This window comes from Opisthocomus hoazin, chromosome 1 (genome assembly GCF_030867145.1).
Source record: "Opisthocomus hoazin isolate bOpiHoa1 chromosome 1, bOpiHoa1.hap1, whole genome shotgun sequence".
Taxonomy (NCBI): domain Eukaryota; kingdom Metazoa; phylum Chordata; class Aves; order Opisthocomiformes; family Opisthocomidae; genus Opisthocomus; species Opisthocomus hoazin.
Window position 1 is genome coordinate 142,872,500 of NC_134414.1, and position 26,580 is coordinate 142,899,079.

The 26,580-nt window shown below is 40.1% G+C and overlaps 1 protein-coding gene across 4 annotated transcripts in view; it reads right to left on the minus strand.

Moving 5' to 3' along the window:
• ABCC9 (ATP binding cassette subfamily C member 9) overlaps nt 1-26,580 on the minus strand; it is a 77,282-nt gene that overhangs the window by 46,365 nt on the left and 4,337 nt on the right. For 3 of the 4 annotated variants that reach the window (XM_075439645.1, XM_075439622.1, XM_075439629.1), the window contains 12 exons: nt 23,993-24,067; nt 22,279-22,441; nt 19,123-19,264; nt 18,634-18,755; nt 17,381-17,547; nt 16,450-16,692; nt 9,713-9,907; nt 6,771-6,935; nt 5,057-5,212; nt 2,416-2,550; nt 961-1,123; nt 293-333 (listed from right to left, as the gene is read on the minus strand). In XM_075439645.1, the coding sequence (XP_075295760.1) occupies nt 293-333; nt 961-1,123; nt 2,416-2,550; nt 5,057-5,212; nt 6,771-6,935; nt 9,713-9,907; nt 16,450-16,692; nt 17,381-17,547; nt 18,634-18,755; nt 19,123-19,264; nt 22,279-22,423 (1,674 nt within the window). In that variant the 5' untranslated portion in view covers nt 22,424-22,441; nt 23,993-24,067. Of the gene's footprint in view, nt 1-292; nt 334-960; nt 1,124-2,415; nt 2,551-5,056; nt 5,213-6,770; nt 6,936-9,712; nt 9,908-16,449; nt 16,693-17,380; nt 17,548-18,633; nt 18,756-19,122; nt 19,265-22,278; nt 22,442-23,992; nt 24,068-25,947; nt 26,095-26,580 lie in introns of those variants that run through there. The other variant, XM_075439638.1, reaches the window with a different exon arrangement.

Sequence of the window (26,580 nt, forward strand, 5' to 3'; positions counted from 1 at the left end):
AATGAAAGCTTCTCAAAATGGGTCTTCTTTCAAGTTGCAAAGATTTTTTTTATTTCTTCTAGTAAAAATTGATCTTTTTTTTCGCCTTTACCAATCCAAACCACAGCTAGTGAAATACAAGCTTTGGGAATGGGCACTTCCAGCGTCATGCTGTCCTACAGTTAGCTGGGGCACATTACATCATCTGCTGGTTTTATGAGGAATATATCCTACAATAACAATGGTGTCCTTTCTTTCTCTCTCTCTTTTTCTCTACCTTTTTATAAGGAAAAGTGAAAAAAACATATCTTACTGCAAGAACAGCTGCTATTGGTATGGCTGCATTCATAAAAACTGTGAAAGAGAAATAAAATAGGCATCTGATTACATGCAATAAGAAAAAACAATTCTACAATTAGCTGTATGGCACTAGAAGAATCCCGCTATTTCCAATTCAAGAAACTAAAACTCCCAAAGGAAAATTGCTCTGCAGGAAGAAATTTCTTTCCATGACAGAGAGATCTTAAACACACAAACAAATAAGATAAGCAATTCTCTTTTTTGTATATTTTAGTGAACCCGGATAAAAGTTTTACATGCACAATTACTATGCAACACAACTAAAACATGTCCTTCTCAGCTCTTCTACATTACAGAAAACACAATTTCTTTCAGACACTACTGTATCTGTGCTGCAGTCAGAGCTGCTGATATCATCCGGACCCTCCTTACTAGAAAGCAACTTGTAACTTTAAAGAAGGTGACAGAAAACTTACTACAAAAAAAAAAATCAACAAGGTATGTTCTGTATTTTCAAGTTTCTGTGTTATATATTTGCCATGTTTTTTATTTTAATTACATTCCACACACAAACAAAAAAGTGTCATAGGCACAGCTGTATCTCACTTCAGTTGAAGTCAGAAGGAATGTTGACATGAAGAACAGGAGCCATTTCTGAGTGCTAAAAACATATTTACTTACTGGAAAGAGATGTGTGAAGCGCAAAGGTTTTGAGACTGGTGAGTTCCTTCATTCTCGTTTCTTCCACACTAGTACAAAATATGTGCTCCCAGGCATACAGCTTTAATAACTTAATGCCTTTTAGTATCTCATTGGTTTTCTTTAATCTCTCAGTAGAATAGTCCTTCATTTCAAAAGAAAACATGGATAAGAGATTGATAATGTTTGTAGTTTTAATGAGAATGCTCTTTTCCCTCCACTTCTGTTGTAAAGTTCATTAAAGATTTATAATTTTGTACGTTTGTGATTTTGTACAGGCTTTCAGTTGCCATACTGAGTAAAACAATATAAAATTCCATGTTCTTTGGAGACATTAAAATGCTTACAATTACGAGCGGAGATTAAGTGATCCTGTTCTGAAAAGAAAAATAAACCAAAACATCTGAATCCTTCAAACAGAGGGTGACACTCAGGGAGGTGGACTAGCAGGTCGGTACTGTCCATAACAATAGACAGAAGACTACATGTGTGTAATTGCTGATAGAAGATTCCTTCTGGGGTTCATACAGACCAGTCATGAAAATAAGTGAAATGTTTATTGATGTATTTAGCTAACTGCCCCTCACCAGAAAACAGTAATCATAAGTTTCGGTAAAATCATAATCCAAAAGATGTTATGAGTCAGAGGAACTCAGAAAAGAGCAAAAATAAAGGTTCAGACTATTTCTGAAATTATGCAAAGACAAATCCTCTGTTGGTGCAAACTGGCACAACTCAACAGGACTGAAGTGTGCTGAAGATTAGATCCAAGTATGTATAATTTGCTCACTGCCTATTAAGATAATGAGGATCTTTCAATATTTGACAACTCGAGTATCAGAGTTTGATTAAAAGATATTCAAGGATCACGAGAATAAAGTTAAAAATTAAACAAAGTATCAGAAAACATTTCTAATTGGTGAACTAAATTAGACAGCAAAATAAACTTACAGCACCAACAAATGTACAATACACATTAATCCAGCCACGCCAGCTGAATTTTAGAGCATACCAAAGCTGGAGGTGAGAGCACAAAGTCTCTAGACATTTCAGAGGGGGGGTTCACACGTTCTTTAAGACTGTCCTATCGTTTATCAGCCATTTGTACTCTGTGCTGACATCACATGAAATACAACTCCTGAATGCAGGAAGAACACCCTTTCATGGAATCGAATTCAGATGAAACTGTGCCAGTTGGGTTAAAAATGCTGTCTGCAGAGAAGGCAGGTCAAGGCCCACACACTTTTTTTCAGATTCTTGTCTGACAAATGTTAGGAAGGAAGAGATACTGAGCCATGGAAAAACAGAAAGGGAGGGACAACAGAATTCAGGGACAGCTTGCCCAAACCTCCGCAACGAAAGTTCGCTAACAACAAGAACCCCTGGTTCCCTGTTCTCATTTCTGGATCACAAATGTCACTGAAATAATTTACTTACAAGAGTGCTCTTCTGAGCCTCAGCCAACTTCGTAGCGATGAAGTACTGCATCGGAGCTAACAGCACAATGACAGCGGCACCGACCAAGGCACTCACTCCAAGTAAATTGTAGAGTAGGATCACACCCATTATTATCTATGAAGAAAAAAGCAACATAGAAAAAAAAGTAGATTTCAATATGTCAGAGTGATAGCAATAAAAATATATTTGTTCTTCTAATAAACAGTTAAACAGTTCACAGGAATCAGCTGAGCCCATACTTCAGGAGGTCAAGTTTGGAAAGTGTGGGAAATGAACCCAACAGCCTTTATTTTTGACATTAACTGCATAGTTTGTATTACTGCCTGGTAGTCCTAATTCCAGACAAGGTTTCCACAGAACTAAAGGAGCACTAAAATGATGGTGCTTGCCCCAAGGCGTTTTACAGAATCACTGGCATCAAGTCTTGTTTAAACTAGAGCTCCTTACATCACTCTGGAAGTATTCAAAGGTCTCGGACTGTCATGAATCACAGTTGCACTCTGTCGTAGTGGTCCTCTTGCAACTGCAGACAGAGGCACATCCATGGCAGGCACTGAGGCCTGAAGCAGTTGTGCTAGGAGTGACACAAACCTGAGCTTGTGCATCAATACCATGTAGCTCTGCAGAAAAACACCAAGATGCTACCTCAGCCCTACAAAGAGTTTGCAAACCCTTCCCACAAAGATTTACCTGGGAATGGCTCTGATGCAACTCCCGTGATTCTGGTTCCCATGTTAATACTCTACTACATAAGTACTTTTATTAAAAGCTCCACTTCATGGTAAAGAGATGTGCATAAACTGAAGCCCTTACTGGGGGCCTGATCCTGCAATGAATTTTTGCCCATGATAGCAGACCATAAGTGGTGGATACACAACGTATTCTCTAAGATTCACCCCAACCTTCTGCAGGGTATGGCTATATGTGATCACACTGGGTGGACAGAAGTTCAGTATTTGCCACAAGCTGTTCTGCTCAAGGAGGGGGCAGCCTTGAGAATTGCTGTTTCTTGGGACATCCCTTGAAGCTCAGCTCCTTTGCATAAAGCAAGCCAGGACAGTCCTATCACCTTTTCCAGAGCGGTATAGTTATAATCCAGTTCATAGTTACCAAGGGTTAGTTTTTTCCCTCTTTTTTTCCAAAAAACAGCCAATTGAGCTTGTCAGGCAGAAAGACAGATTATCACAAAACCACTGTCATTGACACCAGCTGCATAACATTTTGAGAACAATTTTATTTTTGGAGCAGAGGTGTAAGGTAGTCACTGTGATTAAGAGCTCTAAGAGCAGAAAGGGGAGCCCTGTGTGGCTTTGGCCACAGACGCTCACTCACCAAGTGCACTCATCAGGTGCAAATTCATGGGTGAGGCTATGCTCCTTCCCAGCCAATGCTGTGCTCAAGCTGCCCTTGTGTTCCCTGTCTCCTGATTGCCTGAAGGTGAAATACAGGAGCCAGCAAAGTCATCAGAAGCTTCCTCAAACCAGCCTTTTACAGTAGTGGTGAGGAAGGCCATTACATTTCTACAGCAGCTGGGACAGAGACTTTATTAAAGAGACAAATGAGTGGTGAATTTAGGCTACATATAATTATTCACTAACCACAGCCATCAGACCACCTGTTCATTTAACAACATTCAAAGTATTAACAGCAACACTTCCAAATAAATCTGGATGTGAAACAGTGACTTACAATGAATCTCCCTGTATTATGTCTAATTTCTGTTGCTATGTAAACTTTTTTGTTTTTCCTGCCATGAATTATTTTGTGCGTCTCTAAACTCTACCTGATCCATTAGTAGTAGTAATATTGCTGACTACTATAATAGACTACTGATACAGTTCCAGGAATTTCAGCAAAACAGATCTACTACAAGAGTGACTTCTATCCCTTTTTAAACTGTTTAGTGTCAACGGGATCACCTATAGGTAAAGATCAAGCTAAAATTTTGAAGGTGCTACAGTAGTCCATGCTTCATGGAAAATCAGCATGGCTTAGGTGATGAAGTCATTTGCCACTTTTGAAGATTTCTTTCAGGTTAATGATTTTTGCCTTTCCTTCCTGCAGATCTGCCTACATGTCTTTCCCAGCCTTGTTAAGAACCAGATGTTTGCAGTAACTAAGTTTGTTTAGGTGAGAGCTCCTCCGAGCATTTCGTGCAGTGCGCTGTCGGTGATGCTGCCAGTCACTGAGCAGGGTTCAATTGCTTTTTGCTCCTGCCACAAAAAGGCAGTTACAAGTGGACACTGCAAATGCAATACTTAGCCCTGGTCAGATGCCTGTCCTGCTGCCGTGTGGCAGAAATAAAAGCAATGACTTGTGTCAGTGGTGGAAGAAATATGAGCGGGGAAAGGATGACAGATCATCATTCTTAAAGTCACAGACCACATCCATCTCATGGAAATCCTGCTCAAAAACATCCTCTCTCTTTACTGGCCCTTGGAGACGCAGCCTCCCAGCCCTTGGAGGAGATGACGGGCCACGTTTCTGCTTGTTAGCCTTCCTGGCAAACGAGTGTAAAGTCCAGGTTCCGCTCTGGATTTTGTAGTAGTCTCACAGACATATACTCTTTTCAACCAGGTTGGAGGATCTCTGAAATCAGTCCCTTACTTTGATGCTCTACCTGAACAGGCATTGCCCACAGATTGGGGCACAGGAACAAGAACCACATTAATTGATTTGTTTCTATGGCAACCAAGTTATTGATTTGTCCCAGCGTCATCTCTCCCATGGACAAGTTGGATGTGGAAAGCCTCAGGATCTTATTATATATCATTGCCTGTGGGAAAGGAATAAATGGAAGACGTGAAAATGATATAATTATAAAGCAACAGTAGTAGCAGGACATTTCAAACGGCAGCATCAGTCTTTACCTAAGACAGCCCTTCTCCTAGTCTCTCACCTGAGACAGAGAGAGAGATGGAGACAGAGTGAGAGAAAGCACAAGAGAGAGAACTGACTTTAAAAAACTCCAGTTCTTCTTAAAATGTTTGTGGCTTAACGCAGACCTAAAATAGAACACAATGACAACAAAACATCAAAATTTAGGAGACTGGGCAAAGATCTTTCTTTAACAAACATTTGGTAAGCCTGCTTTTCTGTGACACTCTCTGTCTAAGAGATCCTTGTTTCTGATTAGGTAAACTCATGATATTTTCATCAGGGTGAGTATGTATTCCTTTGGGATTCTCTCCTTTATCTGACCATCTAGTTCCATAAAATTTGTAGGAGCTTAGCAGGGTTTAAAATTAATCAGGGCTTATATCTACCAGAATTTTAAAGACAAATATTGTGAGCCCAGTTCACAGTTAGGACCAAATATCAAACACTGCAGCTTCAAGTGAGTTTTTAAAGTCATCTGTGCTCTTTGTCCTGCTTTGTCCATGAGCAAGGTAGATTCTACAGAATTAATCAGAAATGCCTACAGACCATGGTGAATTACATCAGCTGCACACAGTCCTAAGAGCCCCCATTTTGGCAACCAGGAGTCTCAAAAGGACACGGCAATAATCAGGTACTCTTTCTTCACCAAGTCTGTACCATCTATCCCGGGAGAAGGCAGAAAATGTTTGAAACAGCTACATCAATCACAGCATGCACCAAAGCCAGAAGCTTCCACACTGAGATGATAGATGATATTCCTATGGTCAGTTACACCTGTCAGAACATCAGCTCCAGCTCCCGTTCTGCACACAGTGCTACTGCTGTCTGTGGACTTTGGTCTGCAGAGACCCCTGCTGCAACCCACCCACACGCTGAGCTGGAGCTGCTGGCTCCAGTCCATGAACGCGACTCTCAGAGAGGGTTAATGGATGCTGGTTTTCAAGACACAGTTTTGGAGATGAATCACTCCTGTCCCATCCCCCAGGGCTCTGTGCGAAAGGGCATAAATGTTCAGAATCACCACTCGCAATACATGGAAAATGTTGCCGTAAAACATAGCTTGGCCAAAGATACTCTGCAGATGACTCTGTTCACAGTCCGCAGACGTAACCTCATAAGCAAATGAACAAAGCAGATTCAGAGCCAAAATGACACTGCTTATCTTCACACACATAACATCATCTGCAAAGATATGTTCTTATACTCACAGAGTGAGTGTTAAACTTCTGCTCGTTAGCATGATTGTTTCAGTTTTTAGCAAAAGGAATTGCTGCCATCGGTTTGGCTGTACCAGTGACATTACTTTTTCCAGTTTTCTATATAAAATACAGTACATATCTTCACTCAAACAATTGTTATCTGAGTCTTCAGATAAAGAACAAGACAAATGAAAGTACGAAGCTGGAGCTATTAGGAGGGAATTTTTGGCAGATCATGGGAACATCTTTGCTCACCAGTAAAGCACCTCGTAGGTTGATGCCAGTTTCTGTAGTCACGTAGTAGGATGCCTGCAGGAATGTCCTCTGCAAGATAAGGGCCAGGAAGAGAAGAACTGCCAAAACATAAACATTCCTGAGGAATTCCTCTGAGGAAAGATAAGAATTTGATGGATCCTTCACCTGAAAATAAAGGAAAAAATGATGAAAGTGGCACAGAAGCGATTGTATATTCTTGAGACATTGGAAACAAGGAAGTTCAGTCATTGCATTAGAATAAAAATCATTGATGGTATTATGGGAAAGTTATGGATATCACATTTCTCATTGTCCTATGTATCAAAATCATTTGGATACAAATTCAATAATCTGCTCATGTTCCAAAGACTTAGGATCTTAACCTAGCAGTTCTAAAATGAATTGGTTTTAGCACAAAAGGGACAATGAGATCACCACGTTGGTCATAGCTTTAGTTTCACCATCGAACCCTGGTGATGCTTAGGATAGAAATGTTACTCAGTAGAAAATAAAGCTCATTCCACCTGTGCTATAAAGAAGATGCAAGAAAATTTTTTTTACCCTATAGGATTAGTTACTTATGTTGCATTTGTATACTATGGAAACAATTCCTTACAGAAATATAGTTTATGATACCTATGAATTCTGAATAAAATACGAATATATAGGCCAGTATTCCCCACAAAAAGAGGTTTAAATGCCTCAACAGTGGAAAAAAAATTTCTTGTTTATATCACTTTATTTGTTTTCATTTTCTAGTCTTCATGTTCACTGTGCTGCTCTGTTTCAGGCAGAAAAGGAAACAAATATACCAAAATACTGCAAGGAGGACTGTTCCTTTGGTATTTCCGATCCAGCTGGAAGCAGGATGTACTGAAATTCTTACCATAAAAAAAGAAAAAGAACAAGGAAAAAGCCTGTTCTACTGAAATACCCAGCCTAATTCTGAGAGGAAAGGTTTGGAAAATATTGGGAAGTAAGCCACATACCTACCCTCTTGAAGATGCCTTCACTACTCTGGATTACTGCCATCCGCCATGAGGCTGCAGACAGGAGAGAGGTCCTCCGAGCCACGCAGGCTCACCCCACTGTGGTGACCCAGCCTCTCCACACCACACACATCCCTCTGCCACAGGCAGCTGACACCCAAAAGGTGTCTGTAAGCACCTAACAGTGTTTACAAGAGGTCCAATGGCTGTAAGATACCTAAATCCAACTGAAATAATAGGACTACGTTGCTCAACCAGCCCAAGACTCTTTGAAACAAGGGCTGCTTAAGTGCATGAACAGTCAGATAAATATATTTATAAACTCTTCATTTAAATGTTCTGCTGCATCTAACTTTGCTGTGTTTACATAGTGGGGATATCAATAAGAAAATAGCAGTTGTAGATACCTTAATCAATGTACATAGAGTTCTCAGGAATTAAGGGGGAATAAGCATAAAATTCAATTAACTCATGTTAATTTAAACTAGAGACAATTGAAAAGTGAAACACATAATAATAAGAACAACCAAGGGAAAGTTTATCAAAATCCATAAATTAAAAGTAAATGCATTCTGAAATGTACCCAAGAGAAACAGTGACTGTCACCAAGCCAGGCTCTTGGAATGGTTTCAAGCTCTCCAGTGATTTTAATCTTCTCTTCAGCCAGTGCTGATTAAAACTGAAAAAAACCCACAAGTAAAACCACTACACTGAAGAGTACAAAAGATAAAGGAAGTGGACAAGGTACAGATTCCTAAATTTGTCATCCAGAAATGATAATTTTAAAGCTAAAATACCTTGTTTGTTCAACACGCAAAACCCCCTCATTTTTGAGGCAAAATATGCACTTTGCCTATTAAGTCTGTGGCTCAAATCCAACACATAGAGGCTCAAGGATGATAAAGAGCTTAATTTGATAAGCTGCACAATTAAACTCTCCTTCTTCTGTGCAATGGCTGAATGAGAGTCTAAAACCAAATTAAGACTGTCAGTCAAGAAATTGAACGTTGGGAGCGAGCAGCCAAGGGGAAGATGTTTGGATAGTGATGACAGTCGAATGCTTTATCTGGAGGGGAAAATGTTATTCCGTTACATACCTATCTGCTCATTCACATACAAAACACTCACTGCATAAAGTGGATGGAGATGTTTCTGTATCAAAAGACAGACACAGGAAAATTTCATCATGTCTTCTCTGCTGTCAGCTAGTAAAATAATTTTACCTGTGTCTTTTCACTATTTACTAATACATTATTTTTCTTATGATAGAAAATGTTCTGTATCAGAGGCTTGCTCAGTGCTTAGAGGTGGTCTGTGAACGTTCAGTCCCAGCGAAACTTGAAATAAGCTGTTAACTAGCATCTTTTGTGTATCTCTAGTATCAAGAATGCCATTGAATAAAGTGGATGCTTTTGACCTTCTCACTTGTGCCAATGCATTTCATCACAGCAACATGCAGCACAATAACAGGGAGTGATGACTCTTGGTTTCCCAGTGGAAAACAGATTTCATAGAGCTCAAACCTGCCATCGAACTACAAATGGACAGATGGACAGAAATTCAGCAAAATTCCCCGACTCCTCCTTGCTGGATGCATCACTGATGCACCACCAGTGGGTGTCCTGCCTGAAATGAGGAGGCATAGTTGAAGAGCAGCAGAAAAGCTGTTCCTTCTCCTCAGAACTGCAGGGATGACTCCACCAAGAGGCAGACAGCTGGGCAACTGGGGGAAGCCTACACTACCTGTGCTGCATTTATACCAAAGACTTCCACTACTCAGGTTTGTAATTTGACTGTCTCTCAAAAAAATACTCAATGTGCTTGAAAGAAACAATGAAATAATATAATGGTGATCATAGGCATACAAAAGCGTGCAGCCAGACGTATTAAATACCTGATATGAATCTAGAACTAATGCCAAATAAAGTTTTTAAATCCATGTTGCCAGGTTACCTTTTCTGTTGTATTTGTATTACTGGTTGTGTTCTGGAAGCCCTGGACAATGCCAGAAATGCATAACGGCCCAGCAAAACCCAGCAGGTCAGCCAAGTAACGGAACGTGCTGCTGAGAAGGATTGGTCGTCCAAAAGCGCTGTACATGGCTAACCATATGGAGGGACTCCGATTGGGTTGGTCTGCTACCTTTTTCTGGAAAACAGAGAAACAGGTATCAATGCACTAGGAAGAGGCCTCCCTGGCTGCATACAGCAGCTTGCATTTCATAGAAGCACAGAAAGTTTTGGGTCAGAAGGGACCCCTAGAGGTCATCTAGTCCAACCCCCCCGCAGCGAGCAGGGACACCGCTAACGAGATCAGGTTGCTCAGAGCCCTGTCCAACCTGGTCTTGAACGTTTCCAGGGATGGGGCCTCCACTACCTCTCTGGGCAACCCATTCCAGTGTTTCACAACCCTCATTGTAAAGAATTTCTTCCTTATATCTAGCCTAAACCTACCCTGTTTTAGTTTAAAACCATTACCCCTCGTCCTGTCACTGTTGTCTCTACTAAAAAGATTGTCCCCACCTTTCCTATAGGCTCCCTTTAAGTACTGAAAGGCTGCAATCAGGTCTCCCCGCAACCTTCTCTTCTCCAGGCTGAACAAGCCCAACTCTCTCAGCCTGTCCTCGTAGGAGAAGTGCTCCAGCCCTCGGATCATTTTTGTAGCCCTCCTTTTCATTTCTGTCTGGATGCCCAGATGGTTCCTGAATGGTGTTTTGGAGTAGGTGAGGTAGCAAACATGCTGTTGATATCAACAAATTTAGAATCATAGAATTATAGAATGGTAAGGGTTGGAAGGGACCTTAAAGATCATCTGGTTCCAACCCCCCTGCCATGAGCAGGGACATCTTCCACCAGACCAGGTTGCTCAGAGCTCCATCCAACCTGGCCTTGAACACTGCCAGGGAGAGGGCATCCACAGCTTCTCTGGGCAACCTGTGCCAGTGTTTCACCACCCTCATGGTGAAGAATTTCTTCCTAATCGAAATCTGCCCTCTTTTAGTTTACAGCCATTCCCCCTTGTCCTATCATTTCAGACATTCTTCACAGCAAATTCAAATTCTGCCTCCTCTTCGTAACTGTGGTTCCTCACCTCTAAATCCTACCACTTTTCTGAACCTGTGAGCACAGGAATGCAAGCACAGATTAATCACACTGGCATTTGGCCATTGCTCCTTGTCACATGCGCGCTCAGGAAAAGCTTTGGCCTTTCAAGGCCTTGCTCATACAGGTTATCTTGACTTTCACAGCAGCTGTGAAACCACTTGATCTGGTAAAGGCTTCTGAAGGAAAAAACCATGGGCAGACACCTACAAGAATATAGGTTAATTTAACTTCTCTGGATTTTTTCTATCACTTGGATGCCTTCTAGGAAGATACACCTCAGCCAGTCACTAATTACTGGGATCAAAAGGGTGACAGCAACAGGCTATGTTGAGAGGTAAGATTAAATCAGCTGAGGGTCTTTTCTAGCCTTCAGTTCTGTGAATTTATGCAGTATCACAACTCTCTGCCCTAAAACACCAAACAGTGGGCTTCTCTGTATCTAGTCAGAGGAGTTCTGCTGTTCCTGAGATCCCTTCAATCGAAAGAAGAAAGAGTTTTACTCAACAGATCCATGGTCTGCAGAGTGCTTCCTTGCACTTCAGGCAGCAGCTTTTGACACTTTAAAAAACCATCTGTCATTTTTCAAGTAGCACGGATGCCTGAAAATCGTAACCCAAGCCAAGCCCTCTTGAGCGTTCACAGAGACATTTGAAGTATAGCCCAGTAATAACAACCCCTTGCCCCGGCAAATTAACCAAAGAAATGCAAGTATGCCTGTACCCTGCCTGGCTGCCTCGCGTCTTTTTTCCTCTTTCCTCGGTTTTTCCTTTTATGCCACTTCAAAAGTGAGATAGAATATGTGCATGGTGCCAAAAATGTGCAAGGGTACAGGAGGGCCAGATAGTTGCTTACTGGCTTCTAGAGATTAGGGCAGGCTGGTCATACCCAGTGCCAAGAGGCTTGGTACAGAGAAATAAGCAGCACGGGGACAAATTAGAGCTAACATTTCAGAGAGCGGTGAGAATGAAACTGCTGCTTCTGATGAGGGAAAGAGCAGGAGGGCCTCATGCAGTTTCTGAGGCAAAAGGCTCTGAATTTGTTGCCTAATGGGTTTTGAGCTAGACCGCACTAGAGGAGCTACCATCATCCTCCTCAAATAAATGATCTGCACTTCAACAGCTTGAGAGGAGCTATATTAACTTATTAGGAAAATGCACCTGTCGTCTTATGGAAAAAATAGCACATACTATTCTGGGCACTCAATGAATGGTAAATTTGGTAAATGGCAATGGTAAATCCATATTTCTTTAATAAGATTTTGCTATTTCAATAGCCATTTTCACTAACACTAAAATTCATACAATTGCCATCACTACATGAAACCTATTTACTTTGCATTGGAAAATAACACTAATTAAATTAAATTATCTAATAATCTCTACTGCTAAACACTCTTGTTTTTTTTTTTAATGAAGACTTCAAATTAGCTGAGGTATCTAATGGAGAGGAAGGAGAAAGAAGAGTGGATTTTTCTTCTAATCTTACGCTCTTTTCCAGAGTGGTTCTTGAGGCCCAGTGTTATGGGCTCGCAGTATAGTACGGTGTATGTGCCAACCCTATCCTTTATTTAGGTGCTGACGGATGATCTGTCAATCACCACTCATCCCAGTCCCTTTAAGCCTATGTGGCCTGGGAAGCCACCTGAAGCCAAGAGCTTCTTTTCCTGGGCTTGGGAGGCTGCAAGGAACATACTTTCCTTTTGGAAGGTGAGAAAAAGAATCTTAAAACATAATGGTAAAAATGATCCAGTTACTGAAAAAGAGAAGAGCTGTACTGAAGACAGAAAAGAGTTGCAGCAACACAAATACGAGCTTCATCAGTTTACACAACTGTGCATCTTGGTGTTGGTTTAAATTTTCAAGGATTATTTTTGTTAGAATGGTCCGCGTTTGTTGTTGTGTTAATTAACCAGACCTGCACTGCTGTTCTCACCTGTGGCACTTGCTTAGGTTTTCCTTGGCTTTGTCACCTCCCTTTTAAATCACTGTAATTTTCTCTACCTTGGGCACTCAACAGTTGAAATAAGGGCAGTGAGACAGCACTTGCTGGTACATCAAGCCACCCATAAGGTACGCCTCAGTAAATATGGAGATCTGATTGTTCCCTTAGTGCTGGAGCTGACAGTGACAGCCTGATGCTGAAGGGCAGTGCTCTGTCCCTCTGATTTCTAGCTAACACACTTTCTTTCCTCCTCTTTTTGCCATAGTAGGTAAGATCCACAGTGGCACATGAATAGCAGGTATAGGAAGCTAATGGTCTTTAACTTAAACAATTGCTTTTTCTATTACACCACCCCGGAATAAGAACTTTCTATTGACCATCAGGGCAAATTATATGGGATTTGGGTTGATGGAATAAACCAAATATAGTATCAATGTGCTAAATCTATTTTGGGATATGTGATGTATGATGCATTAGTATGTGGTTTGAAACATCTAGACCACTTGTATAAAAGCCAAAACAAAAGCCAAGCAACAACAGAAACAGGACCAAATTTTGAGGGGGGGGGGGTGTTACGTGACAAGGACTACCCACATACAGTACATTGGTCCCAAAATCTGGTTGTGAGAGTTTTGTTGCGTATCATTAAGGACTTCTTTCTCTTCTGGATCTTATTAAAGAATTCTTTATCTTCAGCCAAAATGTCCATTAATATAGTAGGAACTGTGAGCATGTATTAAAGAGAATATATGAATTTAAGGTCATGGGTCTAGCTCTATGTGTACGATGTGCATCACTGCTTATTCTGCAGAAGCAACCTTCCTATCCACAGTTAGAATTTCTCCAGAATTCTTAGAAAGTATGATAAAATATTATTTCTGATTCTATAGGAGACTTTCCAGAAAAGCAAGAAAATATAGCATGTCCATCTTTTAGAATATTTACTGATGGCAGGAAATAATGGGATAAGAAAAGCCAATTGCAATGTGGTTTTTGGCAATACTTTGTTTAGGAAAAAACTCAAACAGCATATTTAAGTAGGCTTAATTATCAAAAAAGCTTGTTTTACCTGTAGTTTTACAGTATCTTCTAATTTGAAGGAACATATGCTGTGTTGTTTTCTTATGATATGCTGTGTTCTGCTACGTTACCAAACACAAAAAACCCATAAAACCAGTAACAAATAACCTATATCTTCCTGTAAGAGTTGGAATGCCTTTGCAGTAGTGATTACCAGACTAATAGCCAATTAGAATATCGCTCACTAGTTATTAAGCCTTGTATTGTGTTGTTTTATATTACCTAATATTATAATAATATTACTGATAACTGGCTTTAAAATTCTATAAAATATAGAAGAAAGTGGTATTAAAATTAAATTACTTGATGCTTTGAAAAAATTACTTCAAACTAAAGAATTTTGAGTAGTGAATGTATTCATAATGCTAAGAACTGTTTTATGAAAAATTGAAAATGTAAAAAACAGAATAGCGAATTCAGATTTGCCACTGAGAAGCATTAGCTTAAGTCTCGTGTCAGTGGACAAACCTTCATATGGCAGAAGCCAGAAGAATTCTGTCTAAATAGTTGAATATGGATTTCAATTGTTGTCCACTGACAGCAAAGAAAACAAGCAAAAGCTGAACCCAATGTTCACAGACTTCATGGTTAGGCAAGTGGCAAAATGCTATTTTAGCAGAACACAGCAGCCATAAAAAGTTAATCTCAGACACTCTAGTTTACACTCCTGTATGCTTGGGACACAGGTTTGGGAAATGGTGATTTTCAGAGAACAGTCATCAAAAAATTGACTAATTTCTCTCATGCTATTATTTGGTAGAGAACCTCAGCTGCTTTCGGTTTTCACAGCATGCAGAAGGGATAGCAAGACAACATCACACGAGCTATCTCAAAGGCGTTTTACAAGACAGAGTGCTCGTGGTCATGTTCAGTATCTTTCATCAGGGCATGATAAGAAGGGTTTGGAAAGGAGCAGAAGCCTTCTTTCTGCCCGGCCATGGAGCACAGATGAGATTAGCTATCTCCAGGCACAGGCAGGGGTAAACCCGCTTAATCCAGGGGATGCTGGGGGACTCCCCTCACCAGCTGTGGAAGATAAGTGTAAAATGCACCCTGGCAGCAGAGACCCTGACATATCATCTCTTCAAGATTGCAGGCCATGCTTCAGCCTGAAGAATTTTCCTAACTCTGTGGCTGTTTTCTGACCCAACCATGCACAAACCAACAAATTTCTCCATGGGAATGAACTGCAGTGAGTTCCACTGCCTGACTGCCTGGCTCTTTGGATTTGTTTTAGCCCTTTGGTTTACTTTAACTTTATCTGCGAAGTCTCAGTTTACTTTAGCGTTACAGCCTGGTTTTGAATATTAGCACAAATGTGCTAGAGGCTGTGGTAATCTCAAGACTTTAAACAATTACACAAACCAGAAAATCTGTTGTAGGCCAGCTTTATACACTTAGGTGCATGTAACTGCATGGTCACATTTATGCAAGTCTTCATATGTGCGTGACGCATGAGCAACAGTCTGCGTTCACGCATATGAGCAGCAGCACACTTCACTTTCTTTTTGGCATCTGAACCGCACATTTGTGCAGGCACACACAGTATCTGCAGGAGCAAACGAGCCACAGTCGAATGCTTGCACACAGACATCGTGCCCGTCAGTAAGAATGGCACAAAGACTCCACTCCTTGGGGTGTCTAGGTGTCAAAGACTCTTTAGTTTCTTTAAGTAAGATTTAGGCACCAAATGCTACTTTAAGGAGCTGGTCTAAGGGATGCACTTCTCCTTTGCTTTGAAAAGCTCAGTTCCAATGACTCAGTATATATATATTTGTATACTTTTGTCCTACATGCTGCATTTCCCAAAGTGGCCTCTGAATGCCTGTATTCTCTCTGTTTATGCTTTAGAATTGATATGTACGTACAAATCCAGGAGGCAGGCTCTTGAATCCTCCCTTCTTTCTGGAAAACAAAATACTTCTTTTTTTTTTTTTTTTTCAGAAATCACCAGCTTTAAGCACAAATCAAATGCCACAGTTTTGCCTACATGCATCCAGAAGTTTCTCTGGAAATTCCAGCCCTACCCAGTGAGTTTGCCCAGCCTTGGTTTTGTATTGGGTCTGGTTGGGATGGAGTTAATTTTCTTCGCAGCAGCCCATATGGTGCTGGGTTTTGGATTGGTGACTAAAAGGCTGTTGACAAGACACCACTGTTTTGGCTATTCTTGATGTGTGTTTTTGGCTATTTCTCTTTCTGGAGAAAAAAGTGAAGTTGAACGTTTCCAGCTGAAAATATGGACAGAATGTCCTTGAATTTAAGATGCTGTCACAAGTAGCTAAGATTTAAATAAAACTTTCACTTTTAAAATGAAATCTAGCAAGTGATCTGTTTGTTATGGTTTTAGTTTCCAGTTGCTCTGAATCTGGCAACGCTCCTCTGCTGTAAATTCATTTAAAACCAAACTGTAACCATTGGATTGGAACTTCTTAAGCTGAGTTTCACCTAGGAACAAACAGTCCTAAGTTAAAAATTCCTAAAACTAGGGTTTTATAGAAGCAGAAAAAATTGAAAGTGAGGCTGTAGTTTCTAAGGCCAAACACTGACATGAACATCTCTGGTTACCTTTTGTTCTTCATACGCTTCTTTGAGACAAACATAATTTGTCAGTGCTCTCATTGCAATTGGAAGCTTTCCGATTGCCTTCAGGTCCACAGGTTTCTTGTGAGCAGATATAATAAGAGTATTCATCCACCAGTAAGTCGCCTTTGAGAGCAAATTGACAAATGGCTGCAGAAATCTCACCCCCAGGTCCTGTAGATCCTCTGGTGGCTTTACTTTCTGAGGGTTCATGAAAAATACATACCTCTGGAGAGGAGAAAACGGACAGCATGTGCTCAGGAATTCTCTTATTAACAGCAATTTTTAGTAAAAACTACATATAATACATCTATAGTGTCAAATTTGCATTTAAAGGTAATTATACATTGAATTTAAATGTGAATTTGCCTGTAAATAGGAACATTTCTATTTTGACAGCATAACTGGCAAGAAGTTGAGCAATATGGGATGTGGACACAGCTTTGTAGTCTACCAGTGCTACCAATCTCAATCTGAAGAACATCAAAAAAAGAATTATTGGGATGTAATTACATTTTAAATTATCATGAGTGAGAACTTATGCTAACTTATACCTTCACTACATACAGAGTTTATCTGCATTAACATAGCATGTACTGTACAGCTTACATACACACACATACACTTACATGCACAAATGTGCTTGCATACCTATCCATACAAACATGTATGAACTCTCTGTGTGTATACATACACACAGGCACACATACATACCAAGTCCAGGGGACACATCAAGGACATACATTTTAACAAGATGCCAGGTTCCACTGACGCCTATAGAATTAACCAGACATTTATGGCTAAGCTAAACTTGGGCCTAAACTTGACACAAGCTGGAGTTACTGGACTAAAGACACAACTTTATCCCCAAGACACTGTTGATATCTTTTCAGATCCTGACAAAGAAAGCACATACCCTAACTCGAATGACATTGATCTCCACAGCCATCAGCAGCCCATAGAGAATGACCATAATTCCAGTGATGCAGAAACGCAGCTGAGAAAAAGGCACACCGTCCTGGCAGTATCTGACAAGCTTGATGGTTTTGGTGACAAAGGCCATTATCCAGTAAAGAAAGAGAGCTGTAAAATAGGTGCACATGCATAATTAAAAAAAAGAAAACCAAACCAGCTACACCAGTGCTGCAGAAGTTTTAGCACTCTCAAACAGAAATATTTCATGGCTTAATTCAATGCAAGCATGGTGATCCTCTGTCTCACCAGCCTGCAGGCTGGCACAGTGTGATGTCAGCCAAAGTCAGGAACTCAGGTTTGAGAGATTTGCTTTCCACTTCCTTTTCCTGGGTCACTATTTTCTTTCCTGGGCCACCACCTTTCAAAGAGATCTACAATGGTGGGTCTTTACCAATTACAGAAGTCCATTGAAGATAGTCTGAAGATGAACTTTGCTATTGAAATGAAGCAAAAGTCACTTCAATTGACAAATACCATATTGCCTCTTTGCAAAAGCAGAGTGCATTGCAGGTAAGCTCCTTCTGAAAAAGAGCTCATGTAATTTAATTGTACCCTGCATCCTGGTTTGTTTCTGTCAACGGCTAGTTTGGGTTGTTGATTTATAGGTAATTTGGACCATGTGCTTCTATGAAACATTATCCTGCAATGTCTAGTCAAATTCTTCTGACCCTCTTCTGGCTGTGACTGATGTCATGAATACAAGGCAGCAGCTTCTCAAAGGTAAACCTTCTCCCCCCCCCCGCCCTTTGGAAAAAGTGAGAAGTGGCATTCATCATTAGACTGAGTAATCTCAGAATCAACTGCAATGGATGCTGAGAAACTACAGCCGTCTGCACAGGATGGTTTGTGATCAGATTACTGTTAAAAGTGGCTTTTTAAAATAGCACATTTGAATGAAGACAAGTTTTTGCTTCAAAATAACGAGCAGTGTTAAAAAATACCTAAAAGCTCATACTAGAAGTACAATAGGCATACTACGCTTTCCCTTTTGTGATCAATTTTAAAGAGAGTTTTCAATGTGTACCTTCTAAAAGATGCAATAACTCCTACAATAATATCAGTTCAAAGAGCAGAGAATTGTTCCTCTCTCTTTTAATATTCTCATGCACTTCACCGTGTCTTCAGTCTAGCAAGCTGACTTGGGCTAAACTACTGGGTTTTGTAAGAGTACATAAATATCAGACTTAGACTTACCCAATAGCAACTTTGGAAAGTTAGATGTTTCAATATTATGGTAATAGACTATGGATACAGTGGCAGCCACAAATCCCATTATAGCTGGTAGAAAGAGATGCAGATGGCGAGATTTCATTTGACTGAAAATAGATAAGGTATAAATTAGTGAACTGGGTGTCTTTTTTCACCATTATTCTATTCCTAGGTGTTCTGTTAATCTGTTTAAGAGGACAAATACAACTTTCCTAGAGACAATAAGATTTTTTCCATATGAATGCTTTAACTTCTGTCAATATTTACTTGCCGTTATAGTCTGAGAGGAGAATAACAATGTGCTAAGAACAATGGTTTAACCTTCATCCATTAAAATCCAGAGAGTTCATGAAATGATGCCCCATTTTTTGGGAGGAAAAACGCCTTACGCCTTACTAGCCAGTCCATCACATATTATCAGTATACATTAACGAATGCTTTTAGCTTGGTGATCCACCAAACACCATCACTTACGTATCGGAAACTATGCCCTCCGCTATTTCACACACATGTACGAACAGAAGGGTGAATGTCAGGATCCACCGCAGGTTGTGCCCAGGGAAGTGCAGCCAGGTATTGTGGTGAATCTGGACTTTGGAGCTTTGGCTTCCCCAGCCTGGGAAATAGTAATAATGAAAGAGGAAGTTTATCACAGAGCCAGCCAGTGAGTGATGTGGTTATCAATCCCCTATTCTAATCCATAGGTCACACTGGATAGTATACACTCCATACAAAAAACCCTACAAGACTATGGGGTCTGTTGTTACTTATAAGATGACCCAGGAGTGTCTGAGTTTCCATGTAGCTCCCCATAACTTCAACCTAACCCTGTGGGCAATGTGACAACAGACTTCCCACAATCACAATCAAAAAGAAGCCGTCCCTAGCCAAGAACAAAGATGAGAAAACCCAAAGGAAACAACTCAGACTCTCACCCTCACACAACAGGGACTGACAGATCTTAAGTGACGGTGTCATCGTGCCTCTTCCAGTCACAGACAAGAGTGGACAAAATTTCCAACTGATGTAAAAGTTGTATCCTCCAATGAGGCCTCAAAGAGATATATTTAGTTCAAACAAATAACATTTATTATCTGTCTCAGGCCTAGCTGGGAGCGCTGTCTCAGGGGATGCAGTCTTCGCTCCTTAGGCACAGCACAGCCCCCTTGCCCTGTGCATTCCTGGCACAGGAAGGCTCCCAGCACAGGACTGGGACTCAGCTGATTTAATCAACCAATTAATCTCAAAGCCTATTTCCATGTCGTCACCTCACATGGTACCTATTCTTTCCAGGCAAGATCCTCTCTGAAGCCAGCAACCTGGCAAGAAGCGGGACACCAATGACCTGATGGATGTGACAGTGCCGGGGGGAGCTGAGGACTGATCAGATGGTAGGCCCTCGTGATGGTGAGTCTTGTCCTGCATGGTGCTTTGTCCTCTGTTCCTTCCTACCCTGGTACAGGGCTGCCCTGGGTCAGTCAGCTCAAATGCCTGTACACATCCCTCTTACTGTGAGCAAAGCCTGGAATTTACTGACTGACTTTCCCAGAGGCCACAGAGAATTCCCAGCACAGCACATTTTGGGGAAGCAAAGCAACAAAACGAAAGAAAAGAAAGACAAAAGCAAAGTTGTTGGACTAGGGCAGTGAGCATTGCATCTGTTTCTTTCAGTAGGTGCAGAACTGAGTTTAAAATCCAGGATATGCTTTTGACACAGAAGGATGCAGCATCTCATTGTGCCTAGAGGCTCATCAGGTGACTCAGGAACACATAAACAAGAGCCTAGGTTTATTCATTCTTGGAAACTATCAGGATTTCACCATTTCATCGTGGAAACTATCAGGATTTCACCGTTTCATCCTTGTTTAATATGCAAAGTACTTCAGGAACAATATACTCTCTCTCCTCCATATCCATCTCAAGCATTTTCTATAGTTTCCTGAGATTTTCCTAATCTCATGTGGCTTTCTTTGACCTTGCTCCTATCTTTGTGTCTCCCAAGCTTCTTTTAATTTTGATTTCCTCTTTGCTCATACATTGCACAAACATGGTTCATCAATTCCAGATTTTGGAGTCAATCGATACTGTGGACTCCACCTGGCTTTTAAGGCTTTGCTCAACAGCTGTTTGTCCTGATAATTAAGGTAGAAAATAGAAAACAAATAATTACATACATACCAACCACACAATTTCAGCTATTATGTGTTCTTTCCCAACGTTGTTAGAAAACAGAGGGAACTTTCAGTGGCTGCAATACTATTTCAAAATTAATTGGCTGATACCTGTAAAACTATTAAAACAGCCTGCTACAACTTGTTGCATAAGATGGAATGTTGTAAAAGGTTACCTCTGCCCCCAGATCTTGCATTGGGTTTCCATCAAACACTTCTGCAGAAAGCCCTGTAATTCAAGGATGACTGGCACCTCATCTCAAATAAAGATCCAGCACTGACGTAAAGATCCAGCACTGTTGGAGATTTCTCCACAACCCTTGGGGTTTTTTCCAGTCTTTAGTTATTCTTTTGCTAGAACTTGTTTCTTATCCCCTTGCTTAATTATTTAATTAGCTGTCATTCACCAGGTCTTGTTATACCTTTGATTGCTAGGTACTGAGTGTCTTAGCCCACAGGTTGCTGTAGCCCATTATTGAATCACTTCAGATTCTTGTGCATAATGGAAGTCCTTCAATCTCTAGTTCGAATATAGTCCCAAATTCAAATCTTCTTTGCAGAAGAAATGTATTACTATGTATGTACACAACACCAGGAAGGTAACATGGAAGAAATGACATGCCATTTCTCATGCAGTTGACAGGAGAATATTTCTTTTTATTAATACTTCTTGTCTTTTGACAGTTATTCAAGTGTCTTTATCTCCTACAATCGGTTAGAATGACACCACTTGACAGCTCTGAAAAAAGTGTTAAATTGTCTTTATTTCCTCACTGCAAATAACTATGACAAGAGATGATATAGAGAAAGATATAGATATAAAGATATAGAGAAAGAGTATCATTAGAGTATTAGTTTAGATAGGGCTTTTTACAAGAATATGTAAGCTAGATCCACTCCACTGTCCTAAATTCTTCAAAAGAGATTTATGGTTTCTTATTTTCATTCCTGTGGAAAAATATTGCCTCCTTTGCTCTACTTTTGTTTACACACGTTGGCAAAAGAAGGAGTTACTCTGTTTTAAAAGTTTCCTACACTTGTCCAAGCCTTAGATCCAAGTTGCACACTTTGGATATTCTCTGAAATCCACATAACTTGAAAGGAGTTCAGACCCTAAGTCTTCTAATATCTAATAATAGCAAAGATTGCAAGCTGACAATTTCAGATCTGAAGAAAACTTCTCCAGAGATAAGCTTCAAAGCATTTGCATCTGATTTCTCTGGTTCTCATCCATCTTTTCAAGCTGCTTAGTTCAGATTTGCATCTAAAATTCCCACATTTTCAAGTAGGTTGGCTTTGGTTCCTCGGGGTCAAGCCATTCTCTCTTCTTCTTTAAATTTTAATAAATACAAAGCATCCAATGGTTTGCACCAAGGCCTCCAAGCACATAGAAACATGACTGATTACAAATACATGTTCAAGTGTTTATAGGATTGCACAGCTCCACGGAACAACTCACCAATAAACAAAATCGGAAAGGTGATAAATAGCAAGAAGACATGGGGAACCAAGTTGAGGGCATCCACAAAGCAGACATTTCTTAGGACACCAGCAGTGATGTTGTAGGCTGAAGCATTGTCGTTACCACAAAATGCAAGCCTCATCGCTTCCAGAAGGTCTGACTATTAAAAAAAGAGGGAGATACTGAAGAAATAGTTGACTGCCAAGACTACTAGCATTCCTTTTAGTGAAACACAAAATAAATAAATCAAAGAGATACAGAACGAGCACACTAAACAACCCATAGAGAATAATTCAGTTGTATTTTAAAAAGGCTTTTGGGCCCCATCAAGTATAAGGACATTAGAATGAAGGCTGTGTTTGTATTAAATGTACTAGTTAGTACATACTCATTAAATACGTTACGCAATGTCTTCTGGTGTTCATTTTATGCACAAATGTTACACTGCAAGTGTTCTATGAGAAGATACAGAACAAGAAAGTTTTGAAAATGTTTCCTTTTCTCATAAGCAAAGTCAAATGCACATAAGCTGACTCCTCTGTGTTACTGATTCTTTGATGAGCCAATACTCTCCATGCAACAACTCTGTTCATACAATTTGTTGCACTACATTTTCAGTGCAAGCTCTGAACCTTTGATATTTGTGATCTGGCAGCTTTGCATTCACTGATATTTTGTATTTCTTCATTGTTCTATAGAACAACAATACTCACATACACTAGTCATTACCAACAATGTGCTAAACTCTTAACCGAAGTAGGTTGCACTGAAGATTGCATAGTCAGTAAATCAGCATTTGTGCTTGATTCTGCAAATGCTTATGCACGTGCTTAGCCTCATCTAAGCAGTTTCCTGACTTCCACGATTTCTTGCAAGATTATCTTTGTACACCAAGATAAGCTCATGCGTTCATGCTTGCAGAGCGTGGGCCATAGTATGACCCACAGTTATGGCCAGCTTCTGGCTTTTATCAACCTGTGCATAGTTTATTTAGTCATTCTTCTCTACAGGGAGATGAAACAAGATTGGAACAAAAATGTTTCCTTGCTGGTTTCTTTTCCTGAGACTTACACACAGCAACATAGTGCTGTAGAATAGGTTGTACAAACTCATTTGCTCACATATTTTTTTCCAAATTTTGCATACTAAAATGGAAAGGATATCTTTAATTGGGCAAAGTAGATGTGTACTTTGGTGAATACATCTTTCTGCAACAACATTGGCTTTCATGAGTTTCATGGAGTTAGAACAATATAGACATGCAAAAAATGCATGAACACAGTTTAAAAGAAAGTTCGTTGAATGGGGAGGAAAAGGCTTTCCTGCTTTCCTCAAATAGTTCAGAATAGTTCTGTGAACCTAGTTGTTCAAACAAGCTAAACATAACACGGTAAGTATGACCTACTCAAGTACTCTCTTAGAGAGAGCAGAAACATAGAGATCTTCAAAAGAATAGAGTTCAAAGAGGCACTTTGAACCTCTGCTAAACCCCCTTTCTGCTTTCAACTAACTTTACGCTGGATCTGAAAAGCATAATCCATATTGAAATACATCAGTGAAATTTGTAAAGGCGCTTCATTGAAAAGAATGTGATAAATGCAGTCCCTTTCTCAAACATATCAGCAGTTTATGGTCTGAGATTTGCCAGAAGTTAAGCATAGCTCAGAGTCATGGTGGACCACATCCTGCAAAAATGCATGCGTGTACTTACTGTGGTACAAAAGCTGACAGGCAACCCACTCAATCTTCAGTAGAACACAATTTGATGGAGAGTTTTGCCAATTCTCTGTAACAAATAGAGTTATATGGCCACTATCAGTCTATCATTTTATTTTTATATAAAATATATTCATATATGCATATGACTAGTCACACAAAAGAAATGTTATGTTAATATGAATTCTGTCTGAATAGACTGAGGAGTTCTCAGCTAAACAAATATGGAACTTTTCAAAAAACTACAGAGAGATTCTTTGGTTTTAATTTGTAAAAGCTTGACATGTCTCTTTTAAAAGAAACATAATGGTAATGATAATCTCTTGAAAATCAGAAGTGTTGTTTCCTCATTTTTATCACAGGTCAGAAGTCCAAGGGAGTTCTGCTGGGAATTTTCCTCCCTTTCCCACAAATAGGACTCTTTTCTGAGACAGCGTAAGACGCTATTGTTGTTTAGCAGTTGGATTGGTACCGAAAGGCAGGAGGATCCTAGGTTCAAATGAGCACTGAATCATTGACTTCCAGCATAGCTTTTGGCTTCTAGTCAAAAATAAATCTGGGAGAAAGGATTACAACCATGTCCGAGAGAAGCTAACGGAACTGTTGGGTTGTTTCCACTTTTCTGGAAGGGAAATAGAATATAGGCAGTAGTTGTTCCCATGGAAGAAAGGACTATTAACTGCATGGAGAGTGCCATCTGCTAGGTAGGTCCTACCACCAGTTGGTAGAGGTTTCACAACACACCTCAAACAGTAGTCCCTAAAAGCTCCCAAGAAAGATGCATCTTTCAAGAATCATATCTGCATCTTTACAAGAATCTGTGCTGTGCCTAGTTTTGTGATAGGGTGTGTCCAATAACACCCTCTTAAAACCAACTAGTCTTTGCATGTTGGTAGGATTGAGGAAAAATCTGGTCTTATTGTTAATACTGATGTATAGAAACAGTGTCCATCACACTGATGATAATTTTCAAGAGTAGACATAGCAGTCTATTCACAATACTTTTGTTACAGGTTCATTTCAAAAAAGAGGTAGCATTTAACTATCTTCTCTTAAAATGAGATAGAAAATCAAAGAACCTTAGCTGATTAGTTTTTTTGTTAAAAAAACCTAATAAAATAAAAAAGATTGCATTGCCAATGAAATGAGATATGGTAATTACTACCATAAATTTCCAAGTTTTAATTCAGAAAACACTTCATCATCAATCAGTATATCCAGTGACCATCCACAGGCTTAAAATCTATCAAAACGTTCTGATCAGTTTCATGATGCTGTGTGGACCCAGTGCAGCTTATGATTTGGCCTCCTAAAACTCTCACCAGGTACAACTTCCCTTTTTAGCAGCACCCACTTCAGGACACACATCTAGTACAGTATGGCACTGATGGGGAATAGAAGAGGTAAGAACTGTAGAAGCAGTAATAGTCCAGTGATCCTTCCTTCCTTCCTCCCCTCCTTCCTTTCTTCCATTCATTTGCCCATCACCACTGTGCTAGAAATGAACTATGACTGGAAGGACTTCTGTTCTGCATCTGTTGATGTATGCCAACTCTCACAGACACTTTCTGGCATTCACACAGACAGGCTACTAGTAGTTCTCTGTACCTTCAAGAGCAGCGTATGAAAATACACTACAGTACATTAGAGCTCTAAGAAACAATTTTATTTTCAGTGTGCCTCATGAGGAGGAAGAAACCACTTCAACATTCCCTTCCCATCCATTTCTGGTGCAGAAGGCAGATCTGACACACCCTCCACAGTTCTGCACACGTGACTCAAACCACTGGACCTTGCTCTGCTTTTTGGAAAACCTACTTACACAGGAGGCTCTGGAGATGCATTGATGCACAGGCCCATCACCCCACCCATAAAGCATGTCATGTAGTTTCTACTTCTTTGCTCAAGTTTCACAGATAGCGGAAATGTATTGGATGAAATTTTACTGACGTGTAAGGGAGGATGCTTTGCATTTACACTCCACGGGAATGAGACTCATATTTGGTTCGAAGTTGAAATTGGCCATTACTTTCTGCTGCATCAGGGCATGCCTCCAGCAGCTCCTTTTCATTGGCCTCCAGTTTTAACAAGCTGTGTTCATTTCCAAAGAAGGACAGAAAGAAAAGCCCCTAAGACAGAAGACCAAGTCCTTGATTTCTCTAGACAGTATGGGGCATTGTACAACAACGCTTGTGCAGCTCCACCGAAGTTAACAGGAGTTGGACCATGACAGGTTTCCAGATGCAATTGTTCATCCAAGGAAACTGCAATCTTCAGTCTTCTTCAAAGGAAAATTTGACAATGTAGCAGGAAAATTTCTTGTGCCCACACTCAGATCCCATGCATGCAAAGTTCAGCACAGCTACAGATGAACACATTCTTAGGGCTGCAAACAGTGCAAGTGGCATGTCCAAAAGCTTCAGACTAGTTTGAAAGTCTCCATTGCATTTTCAAACACTATTTCAGTGCTGGGAGTTAAGGCTAAAGAGATCTTTAATAATTCTAAAAATATTGAGGAATTTTAAAGGCCTGAGCTATGCTGACTTTTAATGAGTCCCAGTTTTGAAAATTTTCACTTAAAAA